This window comes from Dipodomys spectabilis, unplaced genomic scaffold, assembly GCF_019054845.1.
Source record: "Dipodomys spectabilis isolate Male_0828 unplaced genomic scaffold, ASM1905484v1 ptg000095l, whole genome shotgun sequence".
NCBI lineage: Eukaryota > Metazoa > Chordata > Mammalia > Rodentia > Heteromyidae > Dipodomys > Dipodomys spectabilis.
This window is the reverse complement of record NW_024870772.1, coordinates 33,917,731-33,933,875: the sequence shown is the minus strand read 5'-3', so window position 1 is coordinate 33,933,875 and position 16,145 is coordinate 33,917,731. Positions and strand designations below refer to the sequence as shown.

Below are 16,145 nucleotides of genomic sequence, written 5' to 3'. Positions count from 1 at the left end.
GGGAAGGTGCTCAAATTGTGAACAAACTTCCCAGGTGTTTAGCAATCATGGGGTCAGTGTTTTAAATCAAGAGCTACCAGAGCCCTGAGCGAGTGGGAGGGTGGTATGTTAGAGGAAAATAAGGAAGACATAGATTGAAAGGCAAACAGTGAAGGACTTTGACAATGGGCCAACAATGAAGCAAAATAAATAAATAAATAAATGTCCAGCGTATCCATGCAGTGTGTCCCAGAAGGGACAGGACAGGAAAGATCATGAATTTCTTCCCATGTGGACCACTGTGCACAGTGAGCTTATTGGAGATGAAGACCCAGCAAAGGCAAAAAAGCAGGACCTAGACATACTTAACGTTTCTTTTAGACAAAGATGAAGTCTTGTTCTTTATTGATCCTCTATACTTAGATCTCATTAAATATTTACTAAGTTTATAAATGAGCAACAGAAAACTCCAGAAACAGAATTGCTATCGATTAGCAATTAGTATCTGAGTCACACTCTGGTGAGGGCCTACGGGATATATGCTTAATGTAATACTTAATGTAATGCCTAGTAAACTGTGTAATGTTCCTCCATGGTATGGGATCAGTTTTCCTAAACAATGTTATTTGTTGCCTATGTAAAATTTCACATTACCAAACTCCTTCCAGGCATTTCAAAAAAGAGAGGTTTCCTCATACAAAAGGACCAAGTGACAGCGGAAAAAGAGCCTGGCTGGCAATTGTGGCAAAGGCCTCCTTCCATAGAGGTTCAACATTTCTGACCACGGCCTTGAGCATTTCTGTGTGCAGGCCCTAGGACATTAAATCACCATGGCCTTGAGCAGTCACACATGCAGGCCTTTGGACATAATGTCATCATGGCCCAATGCCCCTGGAAGACTTGCGTGTCTGATTGGACTGATTGAACCTCAGAGGTGTGCACTGGAATGGTAATCCAATCAGAAGGCCTAAAAGATGCACAGGGAGCTCATACAGACTGCATGGAGTCTCTGATTGGGTCTGGGGACTGACATGGTCTGTAGTCTGTCCAATGATCTCGAGAGTCACATAACTCTCTCCTAGAAACACCTATCTACCCCTGCACAATGCACCCCAGGTGGTGCCCTCCACTGGGACCTCTTCTGTCTAACAGAAGCTCTCCTTATCTTTTTTTGGGGGGCGGGGGTGTCCGGTCGTGGGGCCTGAACTCTGGGCCTGGGCGCTGTCCCTCAGCTCTTCAGCTCAAGGCTAGCACTCTACCACTTGAGCCACAGCGCCACTTCCGGCTTTTTTTTCTTTTTGCTTATGTGGTGCTGGGGAATCGAACCCAGGGCCTCAGGCATGCAAGGCAAGCGCTCTACCACTAAGCCACCTTCCCAGCTCCTCTCCTTATCATTTTCTTCAGCATATCTTTGCCATCTTCTCTGTGTCTGTCCATGGACTCATTCTTCACAGCCAGAGACACAAAGGACCTCATCCAGGTGTTGCTGTTTTATGGTATCACAAGCAACACTCAGCCCCTAGCCCCCATCCTGCAGCTGAAGTATAGCAGATAAAATAACCATGATCCAGAACTCAGCTGAATTCAGTGGTCCCAGACACGGACCATGGCCAGGGAGTCATTCTACTTCTACTCCTCAGGGGTTCCACAATACAACCCCATGTCTTTTCCATTCATGACTGTGAATCTATACTAATAAGTCAGTCCCCAAAAGAAATGGTGCATTTAATATTAGGGAGGGCTGAGTAGGAAAGAGTCTTTGAGCCTTGAATGGCAAAGACAACTCAAAAGCCATTCATTAGGACCTTTGGTACATTCTCTATAGCCATGTGGGAACCTGTTCCGCCATCTTCCCAGCTGTTCTGATTTAGCAAAGCCAAGCTCTCCAGACATCTTCATTAATTCTCATTCATTTGCCTTAATTCAATAATGAGAACACAAAGCAAAGACAAGTCCCAGAGCTTCAGAAGCTTAAAGAATTAGAGAAAATGAACACACAAAGAAAGACAATACAGCATTGTGTGACAGGTCTCTGAAAAAGAGATTGGAATAAAGCCAGGCACCAGTAGCCCATGCCTGTAATCCTAGCTACTCAGGTTGCTGAGATTTGAGAATTGCAATTTGAAGCTGGCCCTGGAAAAACAAACAAAACAAAAACAAAACAAAACCCAACCAACTCTGTAAGACTCTTATCTTCAGTTAACTACCAAAAAGCCAGAAGTGGCTCAAGTGGTAGAGCATAAGCATTGGGCACAAAAGCAAAAACTCAGATCCTGAGTTCAAGCCTCAGGACAGTCACACACATAAAAAGAGATTAAAATAGGGCTACAAAAGCACATGAGCGAGCCACTAAACCAAAGATGAGGCTCAAAGAAGGCTTCTTGAGCAGACTTGATTTAAATGGTAGATAGAGTGGCTAAAAGAAGGAAGGGAGAGGTGCTGCTAGGGGAGGAAGCAATGTGTGTATAGGGCAAGAGACCACAGGGGGTGTGACAAGTCTTTAAGACATAAAGCAGTGGAGTGAGCATGAGGCAGTAGGGAGAAGGTTGTAGAGGGATGAGGGTAAGGACAGGATGACGTACATCATAAGGTTTAAGTCTTTGAGCTTTCATCTGGAATGTAGCAGGAGTCTCTGGTGGGTTTTAGCCAAAGAGTGCCATCACCTTATGTCCAGAAACTCATTGTGGCTGTAGTATGGACAGGAGACTAGAAAAGTCCAACCAGAGAAGAGAGTTGGAATAGAGGTCATCCCAGGTCAGATACTGGTATCCTTCACTAAGGCAGGAACTTGGGAAGGAAAGAAGCAGATGGAGTTATGACATTTAGGAGAGCGTATTAACAGGCCCTACGTATGTACCTGCACATGGGGAAATGAGAATGTGTTTGTGTTGAATAGATAACTTTGATTGGAAACTTAAAGACATCTTTTTTTTTTTTTTTTTTTGTCAGCCATGGGGCCTGAACTCTGGGCCTGAGTGCTGTCCCTCAGCTCTTTAGCTCAAGGTTAGCGCTCTACCACTTGAGCCACAGAACCACTTCCAGCTTTTTCTGCTCATGTAGTGCTGAGGAATCGAACCCAGGGCCTCATGCATGCAAGGCAAGCACTCTAGCACTAAGCCACCTTCCCAGCCCCTCAAAGACATCTTTTAAGAATGCTGACATTACACACCAGTAATCCTAGGTCCTCAAGAGGCTGAGATCTGAGGACTGTAGTTCAAAGCCAGCCCATGTAGGAAAGTTGGTGAGATTTTATCTCCAGTTAACCACCAAAAAGCTAGACGTAGAGCTGTGGCTCAAGCATTAACTTTGAGCAAAAGAAACTCAGGGACAGTCCCCAGGCCCTGAGTTCAAACCCCAAGACTGGCACACACACACACAAAGCAATAACAAAAGAGAATACAAACATTTCAAATGTTTTCCCATGACCCTTGTGTGAATCTACAGGAATAGAGGGGTTTTGATATCTTATTATCTAGTTTCAAAATGAGTATCTTCCATATATTGTCTGTTATTTCCTGAGCTGGTTCTACGTAAAAGGACTTTAGTGATCTTACTGAAAAATTGAGGAAAGGGAAAAACACACAAAAGAATCAGTAACAAGTGAATTCAAAGCATACAATAGTAGATGAAATGGGATGGTGGCATATCTCTTCAGATGAAATGTTAAGAAAAGGTGTCACAGGAGAGGTGATATTGACGCTGGGGTCTATAACAACAAAGCCAAGCTACAAGAACTGGGGAGGGAACATTTCAGGCAAAGGGGACAGGATACACTGGCCAAAGATGAGAAAGAAACGGGCATCTTATAGGAACTAAAATAAGGTCCAGGATAGGAATGTGGCTTAGTGGTAGAATGATTGTCTAGCATGCGTGAAGGCCTGGATTCCATTCCTCAGCACCACATAAACAGAAAACACTAGAAGTGGCACTGTGGTTCAAGTGGTAGGGTACTAGCTTTGAGCTATTACTAATGCCCAGGCCTTGAGTTCAAGCCCCAGGACTGGAGAAGAAATAAATAAAATAAATAAACAAATAAAATTAAATTAAAAATAAATAAAAATAAAATAAGACCCGTACATATGCCTGGAACTCTTATGTGTGAGGTAGATGGGAACAGGTAGAGGTTGAAGGGAACAGGGTGAAGAACTAAGCAAGGACGAGCCCAACAGGAGCTAAAACTTGGATTTTATCTGAAATGCAACAGAAAGCCAGTGGGAGGAAGAAATAGTATAACCAGATCTAGGCACTTTAAAGATTCATCTAGCTTCCATATAGTAAGGAAGTTGGAAGGGCTGATGGGTCATGTGAGAAGATGGCCGCCATGGAAAGGAAAAGGTAAAAAACTGGGAGTGTCGTGGAACTTCTACTTGTTTGAAGTAGAATTAGGACACATTTGGAGAAGGTGGGTGAAGAATACAAACACGAGCCAGGCGCCAGTGGCTCACACCTATAATCCTAGCTACTCAGGAGGCTGAGGATAGCAGTTCAAAGCCAGCCCTGGAAGGAATGTATGTAAGACTCTTCTCTTCCAGAAAACTGGAAGTGGTGCTGTGGCTCAAGTGGTAGAGTACTCTTCTTGAGCTGAAGAGCTCAGGGACAACACCCAGGCCCAGAGTTCAAGCCCCATGATTGACAAAAAAGAAAAAGAAAAAAGAAAAGAAACAGAAAAAAAGAATACAAAAGTAAAAGTCTAGGATAGTGGATTTTTAAAGGAATTAATAACTGTAATAGAGACCCTAAGCACTTGTTCCTTAGCTTTATTGCTCAAGGCCAGCACTCTACCACTTGAGTTACAGCATCACTTCTGGTTGGGTCTTATTTTATTTTGTTGGTGACAAATTGAAGATAAGTCTCACACACTTTCCTGCCCTGGCTGGCTTTGAACTGTGATCCTCAGATGTCAGCCTCCTGAGGAGCTAGGACTACAAGTGTGAGCCTTGGGTGCCCAGCTTGTAATAGAGATGAAATGGGGAAATGACCAGAGAAGCATGGGGACGCAGAAAAGTATGACAGCACAGAAGCACAGGGAGAAGAGTGCTTCATGAAATGGCTGGTAGCTCAGTCAGCAACTCCAACTGCTGCTCAGAGGCCAGGAAAGATGTAGATGGCCGAAGGTCCCTGGGGACTCCACAAAAGGCGTGTCAATGACTTGCTGGGGGCAGAACTTGAAAGGTTAAAAGTTTTTCACATGGAATCCAGTGGGATGTCTCCATGCTTCATCAGACCAATCACAGATTAGAAACATTGCCACCTTTCTAGAAAACGGAAACCAAATAACATGTAGCAGCTGAATGAGAAAAGAAGAGGAAGCTAAAACCTAGGTGTCTCAAGACAGAAATACTAAAGTAGACTGACTCCTACTACAGGACTTCATCCAGCCAGGGTCACCTTTGGCAAGGGAGCAATAACTACATAGGGTATGGTGAGGATTGAATATGCTAATTTATGAAAGGCACAGGGCTTAATGTTAGCAACTTATGAAGGGAAACAAAGTAATCTATAGCCTGGTACCAGTGGCTCATACTTGTAATCCTCGCTACTCAGGAGGCTGAGATCTGAGGATCCAAGTTCAAAGTCAGCCTGGGCAGGAAAGTTTGTAAGACTCTTACTTCCAATTAACCACCACAAAGCTGGGAATGGAGTTGTGGCTCAAATGGTAGAGTGCCAGCCTTGAGTGAAAAAGCTAAGGGACAGTTACCCAGGCCTTGAGTTCAAGCCCCAGTACCAGCACCAAAGAACAAAAAACAAACCAAACAGACCGGAACCACAAGCACCCTGCCCAGAGGGGCAAGAAGCACTTATCTATGCTTGGTTGTTTTAGTGGATGAAAATGTCTTGTGTTGGTCTAGATTGTGAAGTCCTTGAGAGAAGAGACCCAATAGTGTTGATGATGAGTATTGTGGCAGTGCCTAGCATGTTCCCTGGAAAAGAAGAAAAGTAGGCTTACCTTTAAAAACATCCACAAAGTCTCTCTTAGTTTGGGAAAGAAACTGATTGGATACTGCCCTCTTCACATCCTCCATGGATATTGGGATTGTCCTAGGCGGGGGGCAAGGTGTTGTTTTTGTCCTCAGACGTCCTTTAGGGAGGGTCCACTTAATAAAGTCCTAGCAAAGAAAGCACAGTGTTTAAGAGAATCTGCACAGGTCTACCAAATGCAACCAAGAATATAAGGACTCATGTGTCTACTTTGAGTGTATGTGGTTTGTGTGTGTGTGTGTGTGTGTGTGTGTGTGTGTACTGGGGCTTGAATTCAGGGCTTGAGTGCTGTCCCTTAGCTTTTCACTCAATGCTAGCACTGTGAAGCCACACCTCTGCTTCTGGCTTTTGACTAGTTAGTAATAAGAGCCTCATGGAATTTCCTGACTCAGCTAGTTTTGACCTGGGATCCTCAGAGTAGCCAGGATTACAGGCACGAACCACTGTAATGGGGCCACGTCACATTCTTTGAAATACTTTAAGCTCAGCCACAACATGGCCATCACACATAGTCAGGAAGTCTGTTAACAGGAGGCAAGGGGTTACCTGTATCACAGGTAGCAGTATGCATCTTTGTGACATTTCACATGGATAATAAAGTAATGCCATTGCAAATGCCCAAGAGTTGTGTTTCCAACCAGAATTCTGCCTAAGTTAAGGCGTTCTGGTCATGCATGCCCAGAAGCAGTAACAGTGGCTGCTTTCTCCAAGGGAACTCCTGAGAGAGACACAGCCTGGAGTATCCCTAGGGCAGGGATGGGTGGGTCCCATCTCCTCTTCACCACCACTTAGTGAGATTCTGATTATTCATCTTGAAACCTCCATCCACTCTTCCCATCTTCCCTCTCTAATGACCAGGCTTCCTTCCTATCTCTATAAGAAAATTGAAGGAGCTGGGAAGGTGACTCAGTGGTAGAGCGCTTGCCTTGCATGCGTGAGGCCCTGGGTTCAATTCCTCAGCACCACATAAGCAGAAAGAAAAAAGCCGGAAATGGCACTGTGGCTCAAGTGGTAGAGCACTAGCCTTGAGCTGAAGAGCTGAGGGACAGCGCCCAGGCCCAGAGTTCAGGCCCCACGACCGGACCAAAAAAAAAAAAAGAAAGAAAATTGAAGTCACCAGCAGAGAAGTTCTTCTGTCCATCCTCCTCTACTCTGTGAGGAGGGAAGAGCCAGAAGTGCTCCCCAGCAAAGACAAGCCACATCTGGATCATGTCTACTTCAGTCTGTTTCAGCACATCACTCGACAGTCCTCACTTTTCTCTTGCAACTTCTATTTCTTCTTTTCTCCTGGGTGGTTGCCATCAGTATAACACCTCAGGTTTTCCTTCTCCGGTCTCACAAAGAAATCCCTCTCTTCACCCTACTTCTTCTTCTAGTTCTCCCCTCCCACCCTCTTGACAGCATGAGGGCTTGAACTCAGAGCCCTGCACTCTTCACTTGGCTTTTGCACTCAAGAATGGCACCCTACCCCTTGAGCCACACTTCCACTTCTGGCTTTTTGCTGGTTAATTAATCCAAGCTAAGAGTCTCATGGATTTTTATGTCTGGGCTAGCTTTGAACCAGGATACTCAGATCTATTGTCTCTTGAACTCCAGGTTCTATCTCAATTCTCCTTTCTCTTATAATTTGAATACTGAAGAAATGAACTGTGAACACAATGCATCAATTGAAGAAGCTGTTTGCTGATTGCATACCTCTTATGCTATTAAACAATCCTGAATTCCGAGACTCAGGGTAGAGCCTTTAAACTATACTATAAGGGTGTTTATTGGAAGTAAGTATTATACTCTTCCTCTCTGTGTAATGGTAGCAGCTATTGTGGTTCAATGGCTAGATTCATAACATTTTAGTCTAGCACAATACTTACGGCCAAGAGTATGAAGTACAGACCACCACACTAGTTCTCATTGGCTGAGAGCACAAATTTCAGTCTCTCACACTAACTTTCATTGGCTGATGGCACATAGGCATTTAAAACATTAGATCTCATTGGCTAGGAGCACACAGGCGCTTAACATGCTAGCGCTCAATGAGTAAGGACCTTTAATAGCACTTACAGGGAAATTATATGTGTATGTGTATAATTTTGTATCAACTCCTTTACATTGATGTTAAAATTTTAAAGAAAGCATTTAAGAGTTGTGGTGAATAGATTCTGTGAGGAAGAAAGTAAAATAGAGTATGTCTGTGTTCTGTTGAATCCCAAGTCTTCACCTCCAAATCGTTTTTCTCAAGACGAACTTCAGATATCTAGCTTCACTTGCTTCCTGGAATTACCTTCCGTGGAGTTCACATTTCCTTCTATCCCCTTCCCTGCCAAATCTGGTTCTCCCCCGTGATCCAGTTCAGTAAGCTGTCAGCATGAGCCACACAAGCCAGAAATCTGAGTATCAAGCTTTTCTCTTCCTTCTTACCTATTCTCCCACCTTGCCACCTATTCAATGTATCCAGGTGGTGCACCCCGGTGGCAGCCACATTAGTGAAACCATATACCACAAGTGAACCCTGCCTTTTATGAGGAGACACGGGCAGACAGCACCAGGCCTCAAGCTCAACACAGAGTGAAGATCAGTTACTTCTGTCCTCCAAGGAAGGAAATTGGAGATGACTCTTTTTAAGCTGAGCCTTGAATAGATAGAGGAGCCTTCCATTTGTGGACAGGAGAACATCATTCTGGAGAAAAACAACCATGATAAAAGACAAGGAGGTTTATGTGTGCACAAAACCTGATATCAAACACAAGTCCTTGTGCATGCCTATTCAAAGCAGCACCAGTCAATCAATAGTCTACAGGTAGAATCAACCAGATGTCCATCAATGGATTTATGGATAAACACACTGTGATATATACATGTGGTATTCAATTATTCGGGAATAATAATTGTGAGGATATAAGTGGGCCCCCCAAAAGTATGTGAAGTGAAAGGAATCAGACACAAAAGATTACCTGAAAAGTATCCAGAATAAGAAATCCACAGGGATAGAAAGCTAATTAATGGCTACCAATGCAAAGGGACTGGGGAGTGTGAAGGGTTTTGTGGGTCTGGGACTTCCTTCCCAGATGATGACAATGTCCCACAACAAGACAGAGATAGTGACTGACAGCTGCATAAATTGTCAGTGAACTATTGCCATTAAAATGACTCATCCCACATGACTTTCTGAAATCTTACAATCCCTAGGGTCTAGAGGAAATATAATTGGAATTAACTGTGAGAGGGTAGGCAAGACATAGTCTAGAAAGGCTATGTATTTAAGTCCTTATAGACAGATGAAGGCTCTCTATAACACGTCCAGACTCATTCCTATGAGTGCAATACAGTGCTAAGTTCAGCAGGTAAGGAGCTACTAGCTTACCTTATCAGGTTGAGATTGATCTGTCTTTGTTAACACACTGTCATTAGAAGGGGATTTCCAAACGTACTCATCTTTGTACAGTGTCTGATTCAGAGGATCACTAAGTGAGTATGTGAATCCTAATCTTCGGTTACCTTTATGACTACAAAAAAAAAAAGTAGAATTTAGACTAAGGGGAAGGGATAAAAGGCCAAATCTCACAAATGGTTCAAGTCACATCAGTTTCAGTATTATGAATTTTGTGTGTGTGTATGCCTGCGCACGTGTGCAGGTCCTGGAGCTTCAACTCAGAACCTTGGTACTGTCCCTGAGCATTTTCACTCAAGGCTAGTTCTGTACCACTTAAGCTATGGCCTTACTTCTGGTCTTTTGGTCATTAATTGGAGATAAGAGTCTCATAGACTTACCTGCCCAGGCTGGCTTTGAACCTCACTCTTCAGATCTTAGCCTCCAGAGTAGCTAGGATTACAGGTGTGAGCCACCAGTGCCCAGCCCCTATTATCTATTTTAAAGATTGGCTAAATTAAGACTTAGTACCAGATCAAATTGAACTTTCAGATTTCTTTGGTAAGAAACAATCGCATAATTTAGGATGATTCCTTATAAGATCCCAGAAAATATATAAGGAGATGAAATTTGTGAAGAGCAAGATGCTGTCTTGTACGGAGTACTTCTGTGCAACCCAATAGTTAGTTGGAAAAAAGTCTCTCTATGTACATGAATCCCAGTGGATGAAAGGAAGAAACATAGAAATCAAGATACTTCTTTTAGGTTTGCAAGTCCTCATGAAATGATATCTCTAGGAAATGACCACCAGGGTCAGAGCTCAAAAAGAGAGTGGGTGCCAGATACTTGATGCTTCTGGATGGATGAACAAAATACTACCTACTAAATATTTTTGCCATGATATGGAACTGGAATCAGATGGGTTCTCTAGATTATTGAATTACAGGAAAGTCATGAAAGGATGAATATTTTAAATGGCATCCTAGGAATTAATAGAAAAACCCAGACCAATGGTTCTATTTTGTCAGTAAAAAAAAATTATCGGAAAAAAATTAGCAGAATATGTAGATTAAATGAAAGAAGAGACATAAGAAGAAAATATCATGTGTGGGTTCTGTTTGAGTTCAATTTCAAACCACTTTTTTTTTTTGTCAGTCGTGGGGTTTGAATTCTGGGCCTGGGCACTGTCCCTTAGCTCTTCAGCTCAAGACTAGTGCTCTACCACTTGAGCCACAGTGCCACTTCTGGTTTTCTGGTGGTTTATTGGAGATAAAAGTTTCACGGACTTTCCTGCCCAGGCTGGCTTTGAACCACAATCTTCAGATCTCAGCCTCCTGAGTAGCTAGGATTGCAGGGGAGTGCCACCAGTGCCCAGCTCAAACCACTTTTTAAAAAATCGTGAGACAGCTGGGTGCCAGTGGTTCATGGCTACAATTTTAGCTACTCAGGAGGAGTGTATTGTTCAAAGCCAGCTCAGGAAAGAAGGTTTAAGAGACTCATCTCCAATTGACCAACTAAAAAGCCAGAAGTGGAGATGTGTCTCAAATAATAGTTAGTCTTGAGCAAAAGGCTCAGGAACAGCACCCAGTTCAAGCCTCAGGACTAGCACACACACACACACACACACACACACACACACACACACACACACACACACACACACACACACACACACACACACCACCCAAGTTATGAGACATTGGGCAAATATGATTGCTGACTTCAATATTGAAGAATTTAAATTTTTTATTATCTTTAAGTAGTTGTATAAAGGAGGTACCATATAAGAAAGCAGTTTATGAATACAGTGTATCTTGATCAATGTCACCCCTTCAACATTCTCATCTCTTTCAACCCACTCCTTCCTTTACTTTTCTTAACTGTGTGAGACTCCAAATTTAAAAAGTAAAATGGGCTAGGAATGTAGCCTAAGTGGTATAGCACTTCCCTAGTAAGTGTAAGACCTTAGGTTTGAACCCAGTGTTGGCAACACAAACAAGAAGAATAAAGGAAGGAAAGGGAGAAGAGAAGAGGGGAAAGAAGAGGTCCAGTAGGAAGGATAGGTGGAGGGAAAAGCTGAAGTTTACCTGTGTGCTATTTATAGATGAGTGGTAGCTGGAGACTCATGGTACATCTTTTGTGCATGTTTAAAGTAGTTTAGATTGCTGGGCACCAGTGGTTCATAACTGTCATCTTAGCTACTCAGGAGGCTGAGGTCTGAGATTCAAAGTTGAAGGCAGCCTGGATAAGAAACTCTGTGACACCCTTGTCTCCAATTAACCACCAAAAAGCAGAAGTAGAGCTATGGGTCAACCTGTGGCTCACTTAGCCTTGAGCAAAAATCCTAAGGTGCAGGGCCCATTACCTGAGTTCAAACCACACTAATACTATAGAAAAATTCATATTGACTTCAGGTAATATGCAAGAGAAACAAACATCTGGGAAGTTAGACTCATCTGAATGGAACTGTTTTATTTATTTCTCTATCTACACATTCCTGGATCATATCTTATCTGAGATCAAATTTGCATATTTATGCAAATTTTATTTTTTAATAACAATTTTTCAAATTATCTTTAAGTAGTTGTACAGAAGGATTCCAATTCACCATATCAAATTTATGAGTACAATGCATCTTGATCAATGTCACCCCTTCCATCATTCTCCCCCATCTCTCCCAAGCCCCACCCATCCTCTCGGGCTACCTGGTTCCATTTTCATCCATGTCCATTGTCCCTCACCTCTCCATTCATCTATCTCATGCCCTTGACCTCCTCACCACCCTGATAACATGTAGTTCCAGCTTCCTGGTATTCATTGTGTTGAACTGAAAATTACCTGTTCAAAGGAGTTGCAATATTGCAATTCTCCCATGAGCATACTAGATATTTGTCAATGTGTGTCCATAGGCATATCATCCTGTTTATAAACAGGGTTTATAAAAATGTTTTATTCAGCTATGTTCATGATTTAGATCCTTCCTTTGTCAACTTTCCTTCCCCAGTTCCAGGGTATATATACAGCAACAGGAGAGAAAGGATCCCAAATGGGAAACCTGGTAACAAGAATCCCCAGGGCCCCTGCCTGCCACTCCCACTCCCCACACTGGCGCAGACTTCGCATCTTAGCATTGGTGTCCAGAGTGGAGGATCGTTCTCTCCCCAGGCAGTCTTCTTCTTTTAAATAAGTTTCTTATTGTGACAACACCTTACAGAGGGGTTACAATTACATGAGCAAGGTAATGAGTACATTTCTTATCAAGCACTGTTGCCTCCTCCTTTGTTTTTCCCCTCCCATCCCTGCCCTCCTATCTCTACAACTCCGCCAACCCCCTCTCCCTGTCAATGTTGTAAAGTTCATTTTTCAACAAAGCATCTTGTTCCTTTCATTGTTGCAACGGGTCCACCTGCATCCCTATTTAAATGTTTTTTTCCCTTCCCCTCCACAAATTATTCCAGCATTAAATACAGTGAAAACAGGGGTTATACTGTGGGGAAGGGACATACAAAACAACAAAACAATCACCTTATAAATATGTTAGAAACAATAGCAAGAAAGAAAAACCATTTGAGTCTTTATCTTGGGGTTCATTTCGTCTAACATCATCTTATCTGACCTTTACTGCTCATCTCAGACATATAAAAGTCATTGCAAATAAGATAAACCATGGGACCTATGTTTCTTTGGGCCTGGCTTACTTCACTTAATATAATTTTTTCCAAGCCTTTCCATTTCCTAACAAATGGGGCAATGTCATTCTTTCTGATGGAGGCATAGAGTTCCATTGTGTATATATACCACATTTTCTTGATCCATTCATCTATGAGGGGCATCTGGGTTGGTTTCATATCTTGGCCATGGTAAATAATGCTGCAATAAACATAGTTGTGCTGGTAGCTTTATTATGGTATTGATTGTAATCATTTGGGTAAATGCCCAGAAGTGGGATTGCTGGGTAACAGGGGACCTCTATGTAGAGTCTTTTGAGGAACCTCCATACTGCTTTCCAAAGTGGTTGAACAAGTTTACATTCCCACCAACAATGCAGTAGGGTTCCCTCTGGCCACATCCCCTCTAGCATCTGTTGTTATTAGAGTTCTTGATTATAGCCATTCTAACTGAGTGAGGTGGTATCTCAGTGTTGTTTTGATTTGCATTTCTTTTATGGCTAGAGAGGTTGAGCATTTTTTCATATGTCTACTGGCCATCCTTCTTTCCTCTTCAGAGAAGTTTCTCTTTAAGTCTTTAGCTCACTTATTTATTGGGCTGTTGTTTCTTTGAGGATTTGTTGTTGGAGGTTTTAATTTTTTGAGTTCTAGGTATATTTTCGGTATGAGATCCTTATCCGTTGTATGGCAAGTGAAGATCTTCTCCCAATCCATAGGCTTTCTATTGATCTTGCTAGCTAAGTCCTTTGCCATGCAGAAACTCTGCAATTTCATGCAATCCCATTTGTCCAACCTTTCTTTGATTTGTTGTGTTTTTGGGTCTCTATTAAGAAAACTTTGGCCCATGCCAAGGAGACAAAGGGTTTCTCCTATTCCATCCTGTAATGTTTTCAGAGTGTCTGCTTTGACTCTGAGGTCTCTGATCCATTTGGAGTTGATTCTGGTGCAGGGTGATATATAAGGATCTAGCTTTAGTTTTCTACAAGTGATAAACCAATTTTGCCAGCACCATTTACTGAAGAGGCTATCTTTCTTCCACTCTATTTTTTCTTGGGGGGGTCCATTCATGGGGCCTAAACTCTGGGCCTGGGCACTGTCCCTCAGCTCTTTAGCTCAAGACTAGCACTCTACCACTTGAGCCACAGTGCCACTTCCGGCTTTTTTTTTTTTTTTTTTTGCTTATGTGGTGCTGAGGAATCGAACCTAGGGCCTCATGCATGCAAGGCAAGCACTCTACCACTGAGCCACCTTCCCAGCCCTTCCACTCTATTTTTTTAGCTACCTTATTGAAAATTAGGTGGCTATAGGTCTGTGGGTTCATTTCTGGGTTTGCAATTCTATTTCATTGGTCCTGAGGTCTGTTCTTGTGCCAGTACCAAGCTGTTTTGTAGTATGGCTTTGTAGTAAAGTTTGAAATTTGGTATTGATATTCCTCCAGCACTGTTCTTTCTGTTAAGTACCATTTTTGCTATTCGGGGTCTTTTATTGTTCCATATGAATTTTTAGATTGCCTCTTCTATTTCCTTGAAGAATGCGGTTGGAATATTGATAGGTATCTTATTGAAGTTGTAGATAGCCTTGGGAAGTATTGCCATTTTCACAATGTTGAACCTTCCAATCCAGGAGTATGGGAGGTTTTTCTACTTTCTAAGTTCTGCTTTGATTTCCTTTTTCAGGTTTTTAAAGTTTTCGTCATAGAAGTCCTGCACTTCTTTGGTTAAGTTAATTCCTAGGTATTTTATTTTTCGTGGGGCTATTACGAATGGAGTTGCTTTCCTGATTTCAACTGTGCTCTTCTCATTGTTGGCATACAGAACAGCCATTGATTTGGAGGGGTTAATTTTATACCGTGCTACTTTGCCAAAGTTTGGAATCAGCTTGAGTAATTTGGAAGTGGAGTCCATGGGATTCTTTTTTTTTTTTTTTTTTTGAGTCCGGTTGTGGGGCCTGAACTCTGGGCCTGGGCGCTGTCCCTCAGCTCTTCAGCTCAAGGCTAGCGCTCTACCACTTGAGCCACAGCACCACTTCCGGCTTTTTTCTTTTTGCTTATGTGGTGCTGAGGAATCGAACGCAGGGCCTCAGGCATGCAAGTCAAGCGCTCTACCACTGAGCCAACTTCCCAGCCCTCCATGGGATTCTTTAAATACAAGATCATATCATCTGCAAAGAGGGAGAGTTTTACTTCATCTTTCCCTATTTGGATCCCTTTTGTGTTTGCATCTTGTCTTATTGCTGTAGCTAGACATTCAAATACTAAGTTGAAGAGAAGTGGAGAGAGTTAACATCCTTGTCTTATTCCTGGGTTTAGAGGAAATGGCTTTAATTTTTCACCATTAAGTATAATGCTGGCTGTAGGTTTGTCATATACGGCCTTTATTGTATTGAGGAATGTTCCATGGATTCCTAGTTTTTCCAGAGCCTTCATCAAAAAGGGGTGTTGGATCTTGTCAAATGCTTTTTCTGCATCTATTGAGATAACCATGTGGTTCTTATCCTTGCTCTTGTTGATGTGATGAATTATATTAATTGATTTGCATATATTGAACCAGCTTTGCATCCCTGAAATGAATCCTGTTTGATAGTGGTGTATGATTTTTTGGATGAATTGTTGAAGTCGATTGGCCAAAATTTTGTTGAGAAGTTTTGCATCAAGGTTTATCAAAGGCATTTTAACCAATATGGGCTGCTGTGGATTTCAGCATGTCCTAAAGCAGCAGAGCTGAGTGACATCTAGTGAGTGACGTCTGGAGTCCCGGGTCCTAGAGATTACTGTCGGCCTGTCAGCAGGGAGAAGCCTCTAAAAGAGTGGCAGACAACTAGCGCTTAAAATGGCTCTTTTCTTCATATAAAGTAAAGCATATTTTTTTCCTTTTTCTTTTTCAAGCTTTTCAAAAAATCCTTAGGAAATGTCATTAGCTAGAGAGAAAAATGAGTGTAAGCAGAGGAGGCTTACAAGCAGTTGGTAATGACTGTTTTAAATTTAGCTAGACTTTGCTGGGGTTCCACATTTTTCTCAAAATTACTCAATTAAACCAACTGGTAGATAAGAATCATGACGGTTGTTTTTAGATTTTTATTTTTTCACCATTCGATAAGGTATTTTAATATTTTTTTCCTAAATCCAATCACATTTTGAAATATTTACTTCAATAGAA

At 42.2% G+C, this 16,145-nt stretch overlaps 1 protein-coding gene across 1 annotated transcript in view; it reads right to left on the bottom strand.

Annotated features, from left to right (window-relative positions):
* Tex26 (testis expressed 26) overlaps positions 1-16,145 on the bottom strand; it is a 38,528-nt gene that overhangs the window by 12,974 nt on the left and 9,409 nt on the right. Inside the window, exons 4-5 of the mRNA XM_042685836.1 lie at positions 9,317-9,458; positions 5,927-6,086 (exon numbers count right to left, since the gene is read on the bottom strand). Of these exons, the coding sequence (XP_042541770.1) occupies positions 5,927-6,086; positions 9,317-9,458 (302 nt within the window). The remainder of the gene's footprint in view (positions 1-5,926; positions 6,087-9,316; positions 9,459-16,145) is intronic.